Source organism: Cheilinus undulatus, linkage group 7 (assembly GCF_018320785.1).
Source record: "Cheilinus undulatus linkage group 7, ASM1832078v1, whole genome shotgun sequence".
In the NCBI taxonomy this organism is placed as follows: Eukaryota; Metazoa; Chordata; class Actinopteri; order Labriformes; family Labridae; genus Cheilinus; species Cheilinus undulatus.
Window position 1 is genome coordinate 5,454,740 of NC_054871.1, and position 17,295 is coordinate 5,472,034.

The 17,295-nt window shown below is 39.2% G+C and overlaps 1 protein-coding gene across 1 annotated transcript in view; it reads left to right on the plus strand.

Moving 5' to 3' along the window:
* Positions 1–2,499: 2,499 nt before the first annotated feature.
* Positions 2,500–17,295, plus strand: part of igfbp3 (insulin-like growth factor binding protein 3) — a 57,066-nt gene continuing 42,270 nt past the window's right edge. The window contains exon 1 of the mRNA XM_041791446.1: positions 2,500–3,050. Within this exon, the coding sequence (XP_041647380.1) occupies positions 2,687–3,050 (364 nt within the window). The 5' untranslated portion in view covers positions 2,500–2,686. The remainder of the gene's footprint in view (positions 3,051–17,295) is intronic.

A 17,295-nucleotide genomic window follows, 5' to 3' on the forward strand; every position in this document is an offset into this window, starting at 1 on the left:
TCTTAAACTTTAAAGTGTTTTAAGAAGAAAGTTTCATCCTTAAACCTTAAATTACGTTCAAAGGACTGAATTTTTAGTTAAGAAAAACATTTTTCAATATTGGTATTGATATCGGTATCAGCTAAAATAAATCTGTAAATATCGGCATATTGGATATTGGCAAAAACCCAATATCATGTATCCCTAAATGTATTGTTGCATGCCTTATTGCAGCAGGTGATCTGTCTTTACAAATTGTCATCTGTCGTATATATTGTGTATATTTTGTTGTTAATGTTCCCACATTTGTGATTGGATTAAAGGACCATATATGAGGGCTGTCACAGTATTGGTTCACTGTGGCTGACTTCCACCTCCAACTAACCAATCAGGGTTGAAGCTGTGTAACAAGAAGGGTATTTAAATTTTTCAAACCACAACACTAACGTTGGTCCTCGCCATCCATCCATCCATCCATTTTCATTCCACCAGCCTGGACTGGTCGCCAGTCAATCGCAGGGCTGACATATAAAAGAAAAATCAGGCATGCTTGCACTCACACCTACGGCCAATTAAGAGTCACCAACCAACCTGACAAGCATGTCTTTGGTGGTGGGAGGGAGCCAGAGAATCCATGAATGCATGAATGCAAACTCCACACAGACAGGCCCTGAGCGGGAACCGCGAGAGACCACAGACTTCAGGGCAATTTCCAAAGATTTTTCATCTTTAATCTTCTGAACGCACATACTAGACGACTCAGCCAGACTGTCAGATCACTGGAGACCACACACCTGCCGACCTGCCAACAATCTCACGTGATCACGTGACTTCAGAAAAAGAAAAAAAAAAAAAACTCGGATGTCTGTCGATACCATCTTGCTGGCTTTCAACAACAGGCTGTCCTGGCGTGTGTTACAGGTGATGCAAAAATTATAATACATGGGAAAGACTCGGGATGAAATCATGGCTGAAATTAAGATAAAGAGGGGGCATTATGCCTTTTTTCAAGGCTTTACACCATCTCTCTGATACCCACGTAGTAGCTTCACATGGTTTGCACCTCATAAAACTGAAAAACCGTTATTTTAACCTCTGTGAGAAATGCTTTGTTTTCGCTGCTGTCTCTTTAACACCCCCCCCCATGGACCTGCTTTCCTCTGATTGGCTGATTTTCCAGGGACTGGCCGGGGGCAGGACTCAATGTTTTGTGCCCACCCCATCCAATGTGGCCATGTTTACGTACTTGTAAACTTTGAATGAACTGGTCCGACTGAGTAAATATGGCGAATTTTGATATACGTCCGTACGTGTTAGACCCGGAGTAGTTTGGAGAGAGAGGGGGGAAGAAAACCAGCAGCAGCGAAGGATAGAGCAGGACATATCTGTTTGGTAAGTGTTTAATTACAGTACTGTGTTATTGAATGGCTAAAAGGCCTTGTGGGGGCGGTCTGTTCCACTTTTTCCAGCAGCATGGACGAATCAGTCAGGAGATCCTATTGCGATGACCTCATCAGTTCGCTTCATCGAAATCTCTTTGGGAAGATCTCAGAAAGATTCCCAACCAACTGTTTTCATCAGTTTACACTCTAATTCCAAGATTACCGCCACATGTTTATCTTGCAGTTTGAAAATTGGCATACGTGACATAGGGACACCCAACATTGTGACTTTATATTTATGTTTTAAAAATCAGAAAAGTGTAATACCCCCTCTTAAAAGTTGTGTTCATGGTTGTGAGAGGTGAAATTACGTATGATCTGGCTGTGATGGTACCCGGTCTGCTCGCTCTCATTGGTTGTTGTGGGTACTCCGTCAGCGGCACTACGACCTAGAATTGTAAATATCAAACGTGTTTGATTTTTACAATTCGGGATTTTGGAGGCTACGACGCAATTTGGAGCAGTAAAACAATCATGTTGAGACCACACACATGCAGACTACTCATATAAACAGTTGTTCGAGACAAGGCTCTTCTGGGGATACGCCCCCATGATCGTTGGGGGAGGCAAATCTTTCCCCAAATCAGGCTTAAAATCCTCTAGCGTGTGGCCGGCCTAAGTGGGAAAAAAAAATCATGATCGATATTCCTGGGTCGTGACTTGAAGCCAACAGCAATGCTTCACAATTGCACTATAAATCTAACTGACATCAAGAGTCATAAAATTGTACCAGGACAAAGGCATATTGTCCCAGCCCTACTATTCAGGTGAATCCCTCTGATGGAAATCTACATGTGCATCTTATCAGTCCAGTAAAATAATATTTATATCACAGAAAGGGATCAGAAATGTAACCTAGGCTTAGAGCTGCATGCCTTCTCCTGCTCTCCTCTCTGTGTTTTGACTGGAGGCCACATATCAGGATGGAAACAAACACCTTAGTGTGTTTTCTCAGAACACAAAGAGGGCATGAGCAGCCCTGAGTGAATTATTATAAGGGATTAAAGTAGCTGAATGTTTGAGCAGCTCTCTCCTCAGTCTGGAGGTAGCGGTCCTCATATCGGGGCTCTCCGCTTACATTATTCATACGGAGGGAGGAGGGTGTGACTTGTTGGCTCTTTTTTCCGCCTGTATAAAACGAGAAGTTCGCGAAAAAGAAAATACAGATGGAGAAGGCTAGCCGGCTCGCTGTGTCACAGAGAGTCCCCTTAAGCCTGCGTGACAACTCTCATACTGTCCCTTTGTGACCAGCTCAAATCGGCACAATGCCCGCTCTCTGTGTGCTTTGTCTGGCCGCCGCGCTGGCTGCGTTCACCCGGCTCGCCGGCACCGTGGGTCCCGTGGTCCAATGCGAGCCGTGCGACGCCGGGGCGCTCCTGCAGTGCAAGCCTCTGCCCAAGGACTGCGCGGAGCGGGTGAGGGAGCCCGGCTGCGGCTGCTGCATGACGTGCGCTCTGGGTGAGGGACTGGCGTGTGGAGTGTACACGGGGCGCTGTGGATCCGGCTTGACCTGCCAGCACCAGCCCGGGGAGAGCCGACCTCTGCAAGCCCTGCTGGAGGGACGAGGAGTGTGCTCCAGCGCTGCGTCCAAGAAGCTCAAGAGCATTCTCATTCCCGCGCAAAGACAAGGTGAGAGGCATTTTTAATGCGCTGTTCGTGCTCTATGGACTGGGGATGGGCAATTTATTCAATTTTAACCCCATTATCTTCATTTTCAATCAAGATCTAGGGTGAGACTGTCTCATTAGGATTGATACGTTGATTTGAAAGAAAAGATGCCAGGCTTCTTTAAAGGTGGGTTACAGTTAAAGCCACTTACAGTGATATGATAGCTGACACCAAGGGAATCTGATTGATCATTCTATTGATTTCATTTCATTTAGATGCAGTTGCTTTAATAAAAATACATGATAGTGATACCTGTTTGATACCAGGGCAACAATTAAAACTCATACACATTGTAGTTATTGCTTATTGAACATAATGAATACCTGTTTTACAGCAGGGTTATCCATATATTTCAGCAATCAAAAATTGCATCCTAAGTCCTGCAATGTGTTGTAATTGCTCCAGTTTGTTGGCAAATATGACAATTGGCATATTGAGAACTATTTGATACCATGCCAACAAAATAAATGTACTATACACACAATACTGGGTGTTTTAATGTTTATAGACATCAAATATTGCTAGCATGCATTTTGCATATTGTTTTAATTGCTCATTTATGTTGTCAACATTTGGAAACTTACATAACTGTTTGATACCACTGCAACTAAAATCAAAGTCCTAGTCACCTAATGTTGGGATAATTATTGATTTGAGCAATCAAAAATTGCATGCACATTCATGCACGCGGTTGTAATTGCTCAAATACGTTGCCAACATATGGAAACTGACCTGAAAACTATTTGATACCATGGCAACAAAAATAGAAGTCATAGGGACAAAATATTGTGTTATTTATTGATGTTAGCAAGCAAATATTGCTGACAAATTCCTGTATATTGTAGTAGTTGCTCAAAAATGTTGGCAATATTCTGACACATATTGACTGTTTAATTCCATAGCAGCCACAGTAGTAGTCCTAGCCGCCATAATGTAGGTTTTTTATTGACTTTTGCACCCAAACATTGCAGGCAAACTCCTACACACTGCAGTAATTGCTCATATATGTTGTCAACATTGGCAAACTGATGTACTGATAACAGATACCATGCCTGTACAAATAGAACGACATATGCACCCAATATTGGGTCATTTAAGAATTAGAGCTAGCTTATATTGCAGCAGACTCCTGCATATTGTTGTAATTGCTCTAATATGTTGGCAACATTTGGACCTGGCATATTGATAACTGTGTGATTCCAACAAAAATAGAAGTCCTCCACACCAAATGTTGTGTTACTTATTGATTTAAGCATTCAGAAATTGCAGACAACCTTTTCACAATTACTCAAATACATTGGCAACATTGATTGATAGCAGGGCAACACAAATGGAAGCCCAAGGCACTTTATATTGGGCTATATTATTGATTTAAGATTCAAATATTGCAAGAAAATTTTTTCACAATATTCAAATTGCTTAAATACGTTGGCAACATTTGGAAAGTGACATATTATTAACTATTTAATCTCACAGCTACACAAGTAGAAGTTGAAAGCACCTAATGTCGTTTCTTATTATTGGTTTTAACAATCAAATACTTCAGGCGTAATCCTGCACATTGCTCAAATATGTTGGTAACATTTGGAAACTGACCTTCTGAAAACTATTTGATACCATGGCAACAAAAATAGAAGTCCTAGGGACCCAATATTGGGTTATTTATTGATGTTAGCAAGCAAATATTGCTGACGAATTCCTGTATATTGTAGCAGTTGCTCAAAAATGTTGGCAATATTCTGACACATATTGACTGTTTAATACCATAGCAGCCGCAGTAGTAGTAGTAGTAGCCGCCATAATGTAGGTTTTTATTAATTTGTGCAACCAAACATTGCAGGCAAACTCTTACACACTGCAGTAATTGCTCATATATGTTGTCAACATTGGTAAACTGATGTACTGACAACAGATACCTCACTTATACAAACAGGACATATGCACCCAATATTGGGTCATTTAAGAATTAGAGCTAGCTTATATTGCAGCAGACTCCTGCATATTGTTGTAATTGCTCTAATATGTTGGCAACATTTTGAAATTGACATACTATTAACTGTTTAATCTCACAGCAACAAAAGTAGAAGTTGTACGCACCTTATGTTGTTTCTTATTATTGGTTTTAGCAATCAAATACTGCAGGCGTACTCCTGCACATTGCTGAAATATGTTGGCAACATTTGGAAACTACTTTGGCAAAATATGTTTGCAATTCATACATTGCTGTCTCTCTGCTAAAGTTGCACTATAGGTCATTCAATTTGTATACATTTTTGTACAGATTAATAAAAAAAAGTCAATTTTGGCCATTTTAAAACATGAGAGAATCGAACATTTTGGTGACATTACAGAAACATTGCCAATGTTTTTGCACAGTTCAGATACTGTGAAGTTTGTCTGCAATTATTAATCATTACGATTAAAAATAGCCCAATACTAGATGTCCCGTAATTCTATTTCTATGGCAACAAACAAGTTTGAGTTTGGCTCGATTTTTACTGAAATCATAACAAATTTTATCATTTTAATGTAATGAGCATTTGTTATGTCTTCACAGAGAAAATGATCATGATATGCATGTCATGTATTGCTGTTCACTTAAAAAATATATTAATAGGATTTTTGGTCCATATTGCCCAGCCCTAGCAGGCTTTCTCCCCAGGAGGTGTTGCTTTTTAAAGAGCAGGTCTTGGGAGCTCCCTGCTCATGGAAACATTGATTGAATGCTTTGTATTGATAATAGATGGGTTAAAGATTCTTATTGTAATCTACTGGACTTATTAGGCATAAGGAAACATTTGTAGTATTCTCTGTCCCCTTTTGCCCCACTGTAGACACTATCCTTGCCATGGGGTATTAGAGAAGAGCTTTGACATTGTGCAGGGATGTGTTCGCATTGGCGAAACAAATCCCATAGGCTCCTGAAAGTTTAAGTGGATAACACTAGCTCTGAGCTGGAGCTTTACGCAGCAATTAATCGTTGCTTTCCCACCAGGCGGCTACTTTTTCCATGTGCACACAGCTTTGGAACGTCATGTGTAAAGTGCAAATTGAATTTAAGAAATTAAAAGATTGTCCTCTGGGTTTGGGAGATTGTTTTTTTTTTAAACAAGCATACAATACTGCTCCATGTCTGTTTCTCTCCAACACACATCCACAGTCACTCAGACATACAGCTTGGCTCCCTGAAACCAATAGTTAAGGAATTCCACATACATACTGTAAGTATACAGTATTTAGCTGAGGCTGAGTGCAGACCATGTCCTTGTCTTCTGTAATGTCCTTATTTTTCCTTCAAGTAAAGCTCTGGGATTTTTGTACACAGCATGAAAATATGTGCTGCTGCCTTCCCTGTCCAGGATGTGGGCCAAAACATCTCAAGAGTGTGGCAGAGACGAGAGAGAGGGGGTCATTTCTCTAAAATTCTCTATAAGCACCTACCACATACACATACAAGTCATCAATGACCCCAAAACTTATTTTCCAGCTGTAATGTCTGCTCACACTGAGAGACTTTACATCTGCATGCTGTTTTGTGTGAATGGATGCACGCTGCTCACACCGGTGAAACGGCACACATGCCACCTACATGTGAATACACACTGTTGTGTGTTTAGGCACCGCTGACGTCAGGCCTCCAGGAGCTTCTGTGTGTTTTCTTCTTCCTGGTTATTTGGTTTGGCCACAGTAATGTGTGTGGTGAGCATGCACTAAGCAGTCACATTGTCACACACAAACTTAAACTCACATGTTATGCATCCATGTAGGGCCGGGCAACTTAGAGATTTTATGATATGTCAACATATGCCCCACTAGATATAGGATAACCCCATTTATCTACAGAGTCTTTATCTGCAGCGTCCCACCCATCCAATGGTTCTGATTGTATGCACTCTCGCCCACTGGATCTGTTTCTGAAATGCAGCAAAGATGGATCACAATTTCACATTGGAACAACAAGAACAACATTACAGCAGCATGCAACATTGCTTGTATGAGATCAATTTGTAATGTGTTTGCTTCCTGTTTTGATGCAATGTTGATTTAGTGGCGGAATAAACAGCCAGTAGTCTGTACCTGGTGTTTTATTCTGAAATTTACCAGATGCTCTGCGTATTTCAGGTCTGACTTCCTGTTTAGCTTGAGCCACTCTGTTCAGATTGATGCATCTTTGCAGTGACTCTGCTGAAAATACACTTGCATATCTCTAGCAGAGCAAAACAGAGTGGTACTTCTGACAGGTTGTGGTGCATGCTATTTAAATCCAAAGATTGACAAGAAAGAATGTGATTTACACTGGAGTGAGCTGGATGGGTGGAACACCAAGCATATTGACTATTCACTATTGCAGGTATAGGGTGCAGACGGCTTAGCGGTTAAGTTGCATTAAGTTTCCTACATTTTCCACTGTCTTGTCTCCTACAAATAAAGGCAGAAAAAACTAGGGCTGGACAATTCATCGAATATTAGATTTAATGCAATTAAATCTAAAAAGGATAAACGTTCTGTCTGTCACATCTTTACTGGCCAGTCAGAGCAACAAAACGTGACGTCGTTGCCGAGGTGCACGTGTGCAGCATCCACACTAATGTCTTCCACCATAGTTGCTCTGGCCTCATGTTGTTGCGTGCTTATGTCATGACTCCGCCGCGCCCCTCGACACTGATTGGTTCAGAGGGGAGTTTTGCAAGATGGATTCGCCAGTGAGAAACGCAAAAATAGGCATATCCATCTGCTTTGCAAGGTTATCCTGCTGCAATTTTTAAATCGCAAAAGGTGCAATATTCCTTTGACTTGAAATTTGTGTCAAAAGACCAGTTTTATCCTTTTTTTTAGCAGCAGAGATGTTTGCATGCGGTTGCAAACATTTAGGTGCCATTTTTCTAGAATAGTCAACAAAAAATCCTACCTTCTTCATATTTGTATTTTTTTCTTATCAACTGAAATAATGACAAAAACCCTAAATGCATAATTCAATAGGAGTCAAAACCATCAGAATTAGACACTTTTAAAGAATTGTTCAGCCCTTTTTTAGGAAGAAAAGAAAGTTAAGAATAATTGCATATCAACTCGCAATTGCAATATTTAGGGAAAATATTGCAATTAGATCATTTTCCAAAATTGTTCAGTCCAAGAAAAAACCCAAATAAATCAATAGGCTATTGGGGTAAGACCTTTATATATATATATATATATATATATATATATATATATATATATATATATATATTTTTTTTTTTTTTTTTTTTTTTCCATTTACAATAGACTATTATTCTTGAATATTCAAACTGTCATTTATTTGAGAAATTTGAATATCTAATGCAAGTATTATCTCAATTTTAAAGTATATGTTTTATATTATTTCAAGGTGCATGCTTCTAACATGCTACTATCACCAGACAGTGTCTGTAGCACATCTAAAAATTATTTGCTAACCACCATCAAATGACAACAAAAGGAAAAAGAACAGTAATTTCTGGGGACAAAGCTTCAGCTCTGCAGATAATAGAGATGCTTCGAAATTTACTTTAGTTAATTTGAAAAACCATTAATTTCACTCAACATTTATTTGAATATAGTCAATTAAACAAGGGCTGCACAGTAGTGTAGTGGTTAAAGCTAATGCCTTACAGCCAACATGTCTTTGAAACCCAGCTGGACAGGTCCTTTCTGTTTGGAGTTTGCAAGTTCTTGTTGTGCATGAGTTGGTACGTGGGAGATACTCCAGCTCCCTCCCACAGACCAAAGAGATGCCTGTTGGGTTAATCAGTAACTCTAAATTGTCAGGAGATGGGAGTTTCAGCATTTTCTTCATGTCAGCCCTGTGATTGACTTACCTGACACAACATAGACTGTTTGATATCTATTGCATTGATATATTTCACTTTCATAAAGGAAACCTCCCATTCAAAGTATCTGGAAATGGCAGGACTTTCAAAAGAATTCTCAGAAGGTGATTGGACGAACATTCCTTACACGCCCATGAGTGAGAAGACAAAATGAGGCTGTAGGCATGCAAGTGAATAAAATTCATGCGGAAGCCAGTCAGGAGACGTGCAAAATCATCTTCTCTGCCAAGACAAGCGTTCAGTGTGGCTCTTTGCTCTTGTTTATTAAAGGTATGTGGCCAAGTTCTGATTGAAATGCCACTGTACAACATTACATCTGAGCTGTTAGCTATCATGGCAGCATCCATAGTATACACTAGCAAACCCCCTCCATAACATCTCAAATTCATGCCGAATCAGGTCAGCAGAAAAGTGAAAACATCGTTTATATCATGGAAAGCTTTCACTGCTGTTTTATGTCATATAAAAACATAATCCAGTTCTGATAAAAGTGCCGCTATACTTTAGCTACATCTGAGCTTATCGTTGCACTGCTGGCAGCCATTGCTATCAGCTTTAAGTACAACCAAACCCTACTCATAGCTTCCACCTCGTTCTCCTCAAATGACACTGATTGGTCCAAACAGTTTTCAGTTCTGCAGTAACTGTGGATTGGAGCTTTGCAAGATGGATTTGCCTGATACAGATAGTCTGGAGTCTGGCAAATCCAACTGCTTTGCAAGGTTAGTGATCGACAGGCAACCGGTTCAGGTCAAGTCAAGTTTACTTGTACTTGCATACTTGCATTTAAAAACAGCATGACATCAACTCCAGCTCCACACCAACAACCAACGGGGCAACGAACATAAGGATAAAGGACAGATAGATGGCTCTAGTAGTTTCTTTCTTTTTTTCCCACCTGGGACACCTGAGATCAAGCCAAAACCTCAATGCAGACCATGTCTGCATCTATGCAAAGTAACCTCTGTAATTCTTGGTTTAGTATCTTTAGTCATTGTAGTTGCAGTAGCTGTAGTTATAATGTATGGTTGCACAAATTCCCTTAGCACACCTAAACTTACCTCATGCCACACCATTTGAGAACCACTGGATTTCACTTAGTATTCTTAATAAAAATGCATTGTTTCCTAAGGTTGAATTAGTGTGAAGTGATGCTAAATTGTTTGGCCATTAATGGCAACACACACTGTGTGTTAGCATCAACCTCAGATGCACATCTCAGCCCATATTAGAAAGTCAAACTTGCTTCTAATAATTGCCTGTTATATTTTAAGGCATAATTGTACTGGAAATGTACATCCCTAACATTAATGTTGGGCAATGTCATTTTCTAAATTTTATTGTATTAAAGGAGCATTTGTGTTTATTATCATTCTTTTTTTCCACATATAAGTAGTCTATTTTGATATTTTTTATATACATGTTGATGTTGTGCAGCTGGCTATTAGCTAAAGCACCTGTTTGTTATTTGAACCATGTGGATTTGACTTAAAAAAAATAAACAAACAGTCTGGCCTCTCGCTTTTTGCATTTCTCTCACTTTACCTGTATTTCTCTTGTATTTCTTCTTTACCTGCCTTTTCAATATTTAAGCCTCTACTCTGAGACAAAATCAGATCATTTCCACCTGCGAGCTCAGGTATAGCTCAGGTATTCTTTGTAAAATAAGTGTCAGATTTTAAAGCAGATCACATTGCAGTGAGAAAGGTCTGCATGCATGCTTTTCTGCAGCACTTCCACTGGAGACGGAGATTTAAAAGGTGGGAACTAACCCTCAGCGCCCCTATTGGTGACAATGTGCCACTGCAGCCCTAACTGCAGCCTCTCCTCCCAGACATTAACAAGCTCCCCTCAACCGCAGTTTGTGCTGTTTACCCCTGTGCCATTATACAAACAAATTGCGTAATGTGTTTATCTAAAACGCCCCAGACATCCTTGAAGGTTATATAAAAGTTTATATTGACAATAAAAATTAATGTTTGCAGGACTCTTACAAAGACCTCTGTATTTTTGTCCACGGTTATTGACATTTATAGATTTTTTTTTCTCTGCATAGTTGTGTTCACTCGTGAGAAAGCTGCACCATGTTAAAGAGCATCTGTTAATTCCTGACTCCGTCTTGTTCCACTTGATGTTGTTGATGTTCATGTTGTTATTCTAAGCAGTAGAGACTGTGGAGCCCCACCATGGCACTAATTGATCTGGAGAAAGGAGATGGCAGTAGGGATGGGCAATGTGGACCAAAACCAAATCAATATTTTTAAGCTAAATGGCAAAACATGATGCAAGTCTTTATACTTTCTCCGCAAAAATAAAAATCAAACCATAATTAAACCTGTTTAATACCCCAGCAATAAAAATAGATGACCTTGACACCTAATAGTTAATCTAGCTATCAGAGAGTGCAGACAAACTGGTGTATCATGCCCAAATTGTTCCAAAAAAATTGACAATATCTCCATTTACTGAGGTTTTATCATTTTAAAGGAACAACATGAAGAATATTTGCAGTAAAATGTCTATTTATTTTAAAAATGACTACATTTATATGAAATATAGATACATTTTTTTCAGTTTTTTTATGTATATTACCTGAAATAGTTTCAAAAGTGTTCAAAGTCAGGGAAATATGCCCAGTCATGGATGAAAGTATTGGCACCCCTGGAATTTTTCCAGAAAATACACCATTTCTCACGGAAATTGTTGCAATGACAAATGTTTTTGGTATACACATGTTTATTTCCCTTATGTGCATTGGAACAAAAAAACAACAACAAAAAAAAACAGAAGAAAAAAAGCCAAAATTGACATAATTTTACACAAAACTCAAAAAATGGGCTGGACAAAATTATTGGCACCTTCAACTTAATATTTGGTTGCACATACTTGGGAAAGAATAACTGAAACCAATGGCTTCCTATAACCATCAACAAGCTTCTTAACTGGAATTTTGGACCACTCTTCTTCTGCAAACTGCTCCAGGTCTCTCAGATTTGAAGGGTGCTTCTTGCAACAGCAATTTTGAGATCTCTTCATAGGTGTTCAGTGGGATTTAGATCCGGACTCATTGCTGGCCACTTCAGAATTCTCCAGCGCTTTGTCTCCAACCATTTCTTCGTGCTTTTTGAGGTATATTTGGGGTCACTGTCCTGCTGGAACACCCATGACCTCTGACACAGACCCAGCTTTCTGACACTAGGCCCTACATTGCGACCCAGAATCTTTTGATGGTCTCCAGATTTCATGATTCCTTGCACACAGTCAAGGCACCCAGTGCCAGAGGCAGCAAAACAAGCCCAAAACATCTTTGAACCTCCACCATGTTTGACTGTAGGTACTGTGTTCTTTTCTCTAAAGGCCTCATTCCATTTTCTGTAAACAGTAGAATGACGTGCTTTTCAAAAAAGCTCTACCTCAGTCTGAACTATCCGCAAAATGTTCTCCCAGAAGGATTGAGGCTTACTCAGGTACATTTTTGCAAACTTCAGTCTGGCTTTTTTATGTCTCTTTGTCAGCAGTGGGGTTCTCCTCGGTCTCCTGCCATAGCGCTTCATCTCATCCAGATGACCACGTATGGTCTGAGCTGACACTTTTGCACCCTGAGTCTGCAGGACAGCCTGAATTTGTGTGGAAGTTGACTGAGGATGTTTATCCACCACTCCAACTATCCTGCGTTGCATTCTTTTGTTAGTTTTTCTCTTCTGTCCACGTCCAGGGAGATTAGCCACAGTTCTATGGGTTATAAACTTCTTGATTATATTACACACAGTGGACAGAGGAATTTCAAGATCTCTGGAGATGGTCTTGTAACCTTGAGATTGTTCATATTTTTTCACAATTTGCTTCTTAAGTCCTCAGACAATTCTGGGTTCTTCTTTCTCTTCTTCATGCTTAGCGTGACACACACAAGCACACAACACAGAGGCTGAGTCAACTTTTATACATTCTAACTGGCTTCAGGTGTGATTTCTAGATTGCCTGCACCTGTTACTGCCACAGGTGAGTTTAAATGAGCATCACATGCTTGAAATAAAATGATTTACCCACAGTTTTAAAAGTGTGCCAATCATTTTGTCCAGCCCATTTTTGAATTTTATGTAAAATTATGTCAATTTTGTCTTTTTTCTTCTTTTTTTGTGTTGTTCCAATGCACATGAAGGCAATACACATGTGTATTCCAAATCATTTGTAACTGCAACAGTTTCTGTGAGAAATGGTGTATTTTCTGGAAGAATTCCAGGGGTGCCAATACTTTCATCCATGAATGTATATTTTGTGGTTATAATAGGACAGTGTGTTTATAGTTGCAGTGGAAACACTGGATGTTATGTCAGAGTTTGATACACAGAAACACAAGAGCTGATAGTCGAAGTGGCTGTTCTGTTGCTGTACCTCAGTCATCTTTGTGAATGACAGCCATTAACTCCTATACTAGACCCAATCATGATGTGGCCCAACTAGACATTTCCAAGTAAGGAAAGAATTTCATGAGATGAGGGAGAAAAGCTGTTAAAAGTGACACTTTCTTCCCACTTCAAAAGATCCCAGAAGGGTTTGCGGGTAGCTCGTGATGAACTGAGACTGTAGAAATATTGAATGAAACCTTAGTGACGTCCGCTTTTAGGAGAAAGGAGATACTGACCCCAGTCCACAGTGTCCACCATATTGAAATGCAGTCTCTAACTAACTTTACATCAACCTTGAAACAGAGAGAGGTGGAGATGAAGTGGTGAGTCTGAAACCTCCACACAACAGCCATGCTACTAATAATGCATGAATGAAATATCCTTATTTCAACCTAAACAGTGAGTGTCCACAAAGACATGAACTTTAAAGTCTTCTTGGCTTTTAAAATGGCTATAAATGTGTTTATTTCTGATGTAAAAATCATAATTTTAGTGTGATGCATGCTGTCTCTTCTGGTGCTTACAGCCAGCCTCTAGTGGACACTCAGGGACTACAGTTTTATTGCACGTCTGCTCTGGCTTTATTTTTTAACACCAGAGGTTTCTGCTTGAATGAGCACTAGGAAGACCACTTATGAACCATATATTTCAACATGATGACATCCCCCCTTACTGTACTGTTCAAAGTTGCATGGTAATATTTAGCCAAGTAGCATTTAGCAGAACAAACTTGGTAAAAATGAAACAGAATATTTATTTTTGGTGTGTCTAAATTAGTATTTAATCACCTGATTACAAAATGTGTCATTTTTAATTAGCTCAGAATAAGCCTTTGATTTATGGGTCTCCTCCACGGATGCTGCCATCTTGGCTTTTGGCGTGTTTCTCTGGTAACTTAGAAGGTAGTGATGTACTCAAGACCCCACTATCCAAGACCAAGACTTGCCCAAGACCAGAGGACCCCAAGACCAAGGCAAGACTAAGACTTTTGGGAAACCGAAACCGAAAATCATAAAAATCAATTTTCAAAAAACCATGAGAAGGTTGAAAAGTTAAAGAGCATTCTCTCTTTTATTTTAATTTTCTTTTTAATAAATTTGACAGATAAAACAAGGTTTCTGCAACTCCTTCAAAGCACACCATGAAAAAATCTTAAATCTTAACAAATTTGTTCAACTAATTTTCAGCTAAATCCTTGTATGTATTAAAAGCCACTGACAAGTCCAGAGTTATTTTAAATATCTGACAATGAGATGTTTATCAAGATTCATCAGGTGAATGAGGCCTAAAGTAAGTGTTCAGAGGGATTTCTAAGATGGACTGATGTCTGAGTTTTTGCAGGTGTAGCTATTTGATGTTGAAGCGAGTGTTTCTCCTTATTATCACACTAATGAAGTCGGAGAATAGCAGATCAGCGCTGGTCTCCACAGGTCTTGATTGAAAATCCCGAGTCTGGCCAGTCCGAGACCGAGACAAGACAGAGTAAAAATGCTCTCAAGTCCAAAACAAGACCAAGACATTCAAAATCTGGTCTTGAGACCGGTGTCAAGACCAAGACTGTTCTCGAGTACTACAACACTATTGGAAGGATCCAAATAGCAGTTAAAAAAATTTTACTGGTTGCCACAGTTTTATTCACAATTTTACACACTGCACCTTTAATGGAACAAGATCTGAATGATCTTCAGTCATTCAAATAGACAGACAGCTGTCTAATTTGCACCAATACCATTAAAAAAGATAATTTGAATAAGAATAAATTGCAACATTTTAGAAGTCGATGGATCAGTGAGGAGCTCTTTCCCAGTTTTGACAACCCCAATTTATTGAAATGTTGCAAACTTTTAGGACAATTTAGAAAATGTGTAGGAGTTTGCTGGCTATTTTGATAAAAATTCAGTGTTAGGTATCTAGGATGTCTATTACCATTGCAGACAATAATCAATATCATTTGATTTCATTTAATGATATAAATGCTCTTAAATTCAATAAGATAAATAAAATGAATATAACCCATTCAGGCTTAAGATTTCAGATTGATTTTGTTGTTTTTAATAAGTATATTACTTTTGTTTTTTACTCTAAATCACAGGTGTCAAACTCAAGGCCCAGGGGCCAAATTCGGCCCGTGGACTTGCAATTTTGACTTTCTATCTCATTTATTTGCCCTTAAAAAACATTATTTTGCCTTTAAATTTTGTGTTTTGACCTTTTAAACTAATAAGTTTGACTTTTTATCTCAGACTTTGAGCCTTTAAGCCTATCATTTTGACTTTTTTCATCTCAGAATGATTTATTATCAGTGTTATTTATATTTTTTCATATTTTACTAATAATGAAAATGAGGTTGACAGTTAATGTTTGAATGTTGACCTTGTTAGGCTCTTAGGTAAGGTCTAAAGCCAAAATCTGCGATTGACTTTAACAATCCTGGCCTAAGTATTCTTGCCCTCAGGATTTCTCATCAGAGCAAATCTGGCCCCAGACTTAATATGAGTTTGACACCCCTGCTCTAAAGGGTCTCTTCTTTACCTAGTAGGCCTTTTTAAATCCACATTGACATAAACTTTATTATAATAAACCAGTGATTACCAAAGAAGGGCCCATGGCTCCCAAGGGAGGCCCAAGGTTATGACAGGGGATCATGGCAAGGCAATATAAAGTAAATTCACAATGTTTTGTCAAAGCTGGACATTGAAAATAAGCCTAAGGGCCACTCTCAGTTGCTACTCTGTACTTTTTTTTGCACACTAAGCCTGAGCTAAATTCTTATAATAAAGGAATTTGTCAACATTATTGGTATATTACTCAGAAACTTTAATCCATGCATTTATAACATCACGACTCGACTACTGCAACAGCATTCTATATGGCACATCTTCCAAAGTCCTCAAAAAACTCCAGCACATTCAGAACTCCGCAGCATGCCTCCTCACCCACACCCGATCCCGTGACCATATCACCCCATCCTACAAGAACTCCACTGGCTCCCCATCCCCTTTCGTATTCAATGTGACATCCTCCTCTTCACCTACAAAGGCCTAAACCGACAGCCAGACAGTTTGTCTGTCTGTTTGTTTATGTTGGCTTTATCAACCTTTAATGCTCATTTATAAGTGTCTGTATTGTTTTTCTGCATTGTACAGTGTCTTTGAGTACAGATTAAATTGCTCAAAAGTGCAAAAAACACAAGAAAAATGAAAAGGTTTCATGTTATTTTACACATTTTCCTAAATACAGGGATGTTATTGCTGTATCCCTCAAAATTGTAACCTTGCAAAGCAGATGGATACGCCTGTTTCCTTGTTTTTCACTGGTGAATCCATCTTGCAAAGCTTCCATCTAAACCGTATGGGCCCAGTTAGAAAGTGACAGGACCAATCAGCGACGAGGGGCAGTACTTTCAGGTGCAGCAGAGTTGCGATGTAATCGAGCAGCAGCAAGAGGCCGGTGCAGTTATGGTGGAAGAGCTTACCGCGGATGCTGCTAAAGCGCCAGCAGTGATTTGTTTTCTTTTCAAAAACGACAAAAGTCGAGTACTTACATGTCTACAGTCGCCATGTTTTTCGCGTTATTCCTCGGTAGCTGTGCACGCGCAGCTCGATAGCTGCTATGTTACGTGTTTTGTTGCTCTGATTGGCCCGTAGAGATGTGAAAGACAGAACGTTCATCCAATCACACTCCGAGTTTTTTCAAAGCCTCTGCCTTTTCCCAAACGTTTCCTATTGAAGCTTTCCCAGATAGATGTGTGAAACACATCCATCTGGCGTGTCAGGTTATCAAAATTGTGGTTGTAAAAAAGTTCAAAAGATCATTTCAAACCACAGAAAAATGGGTATGGTCATAACTTGATTTTTGAAATAAAGTAATCTTTATAAACTGTGGCAAAAACGAAAACAAAATGAAATTTTGCTCAATTTGCAAAAAAGACAGCATCTTTTTCAACTATTT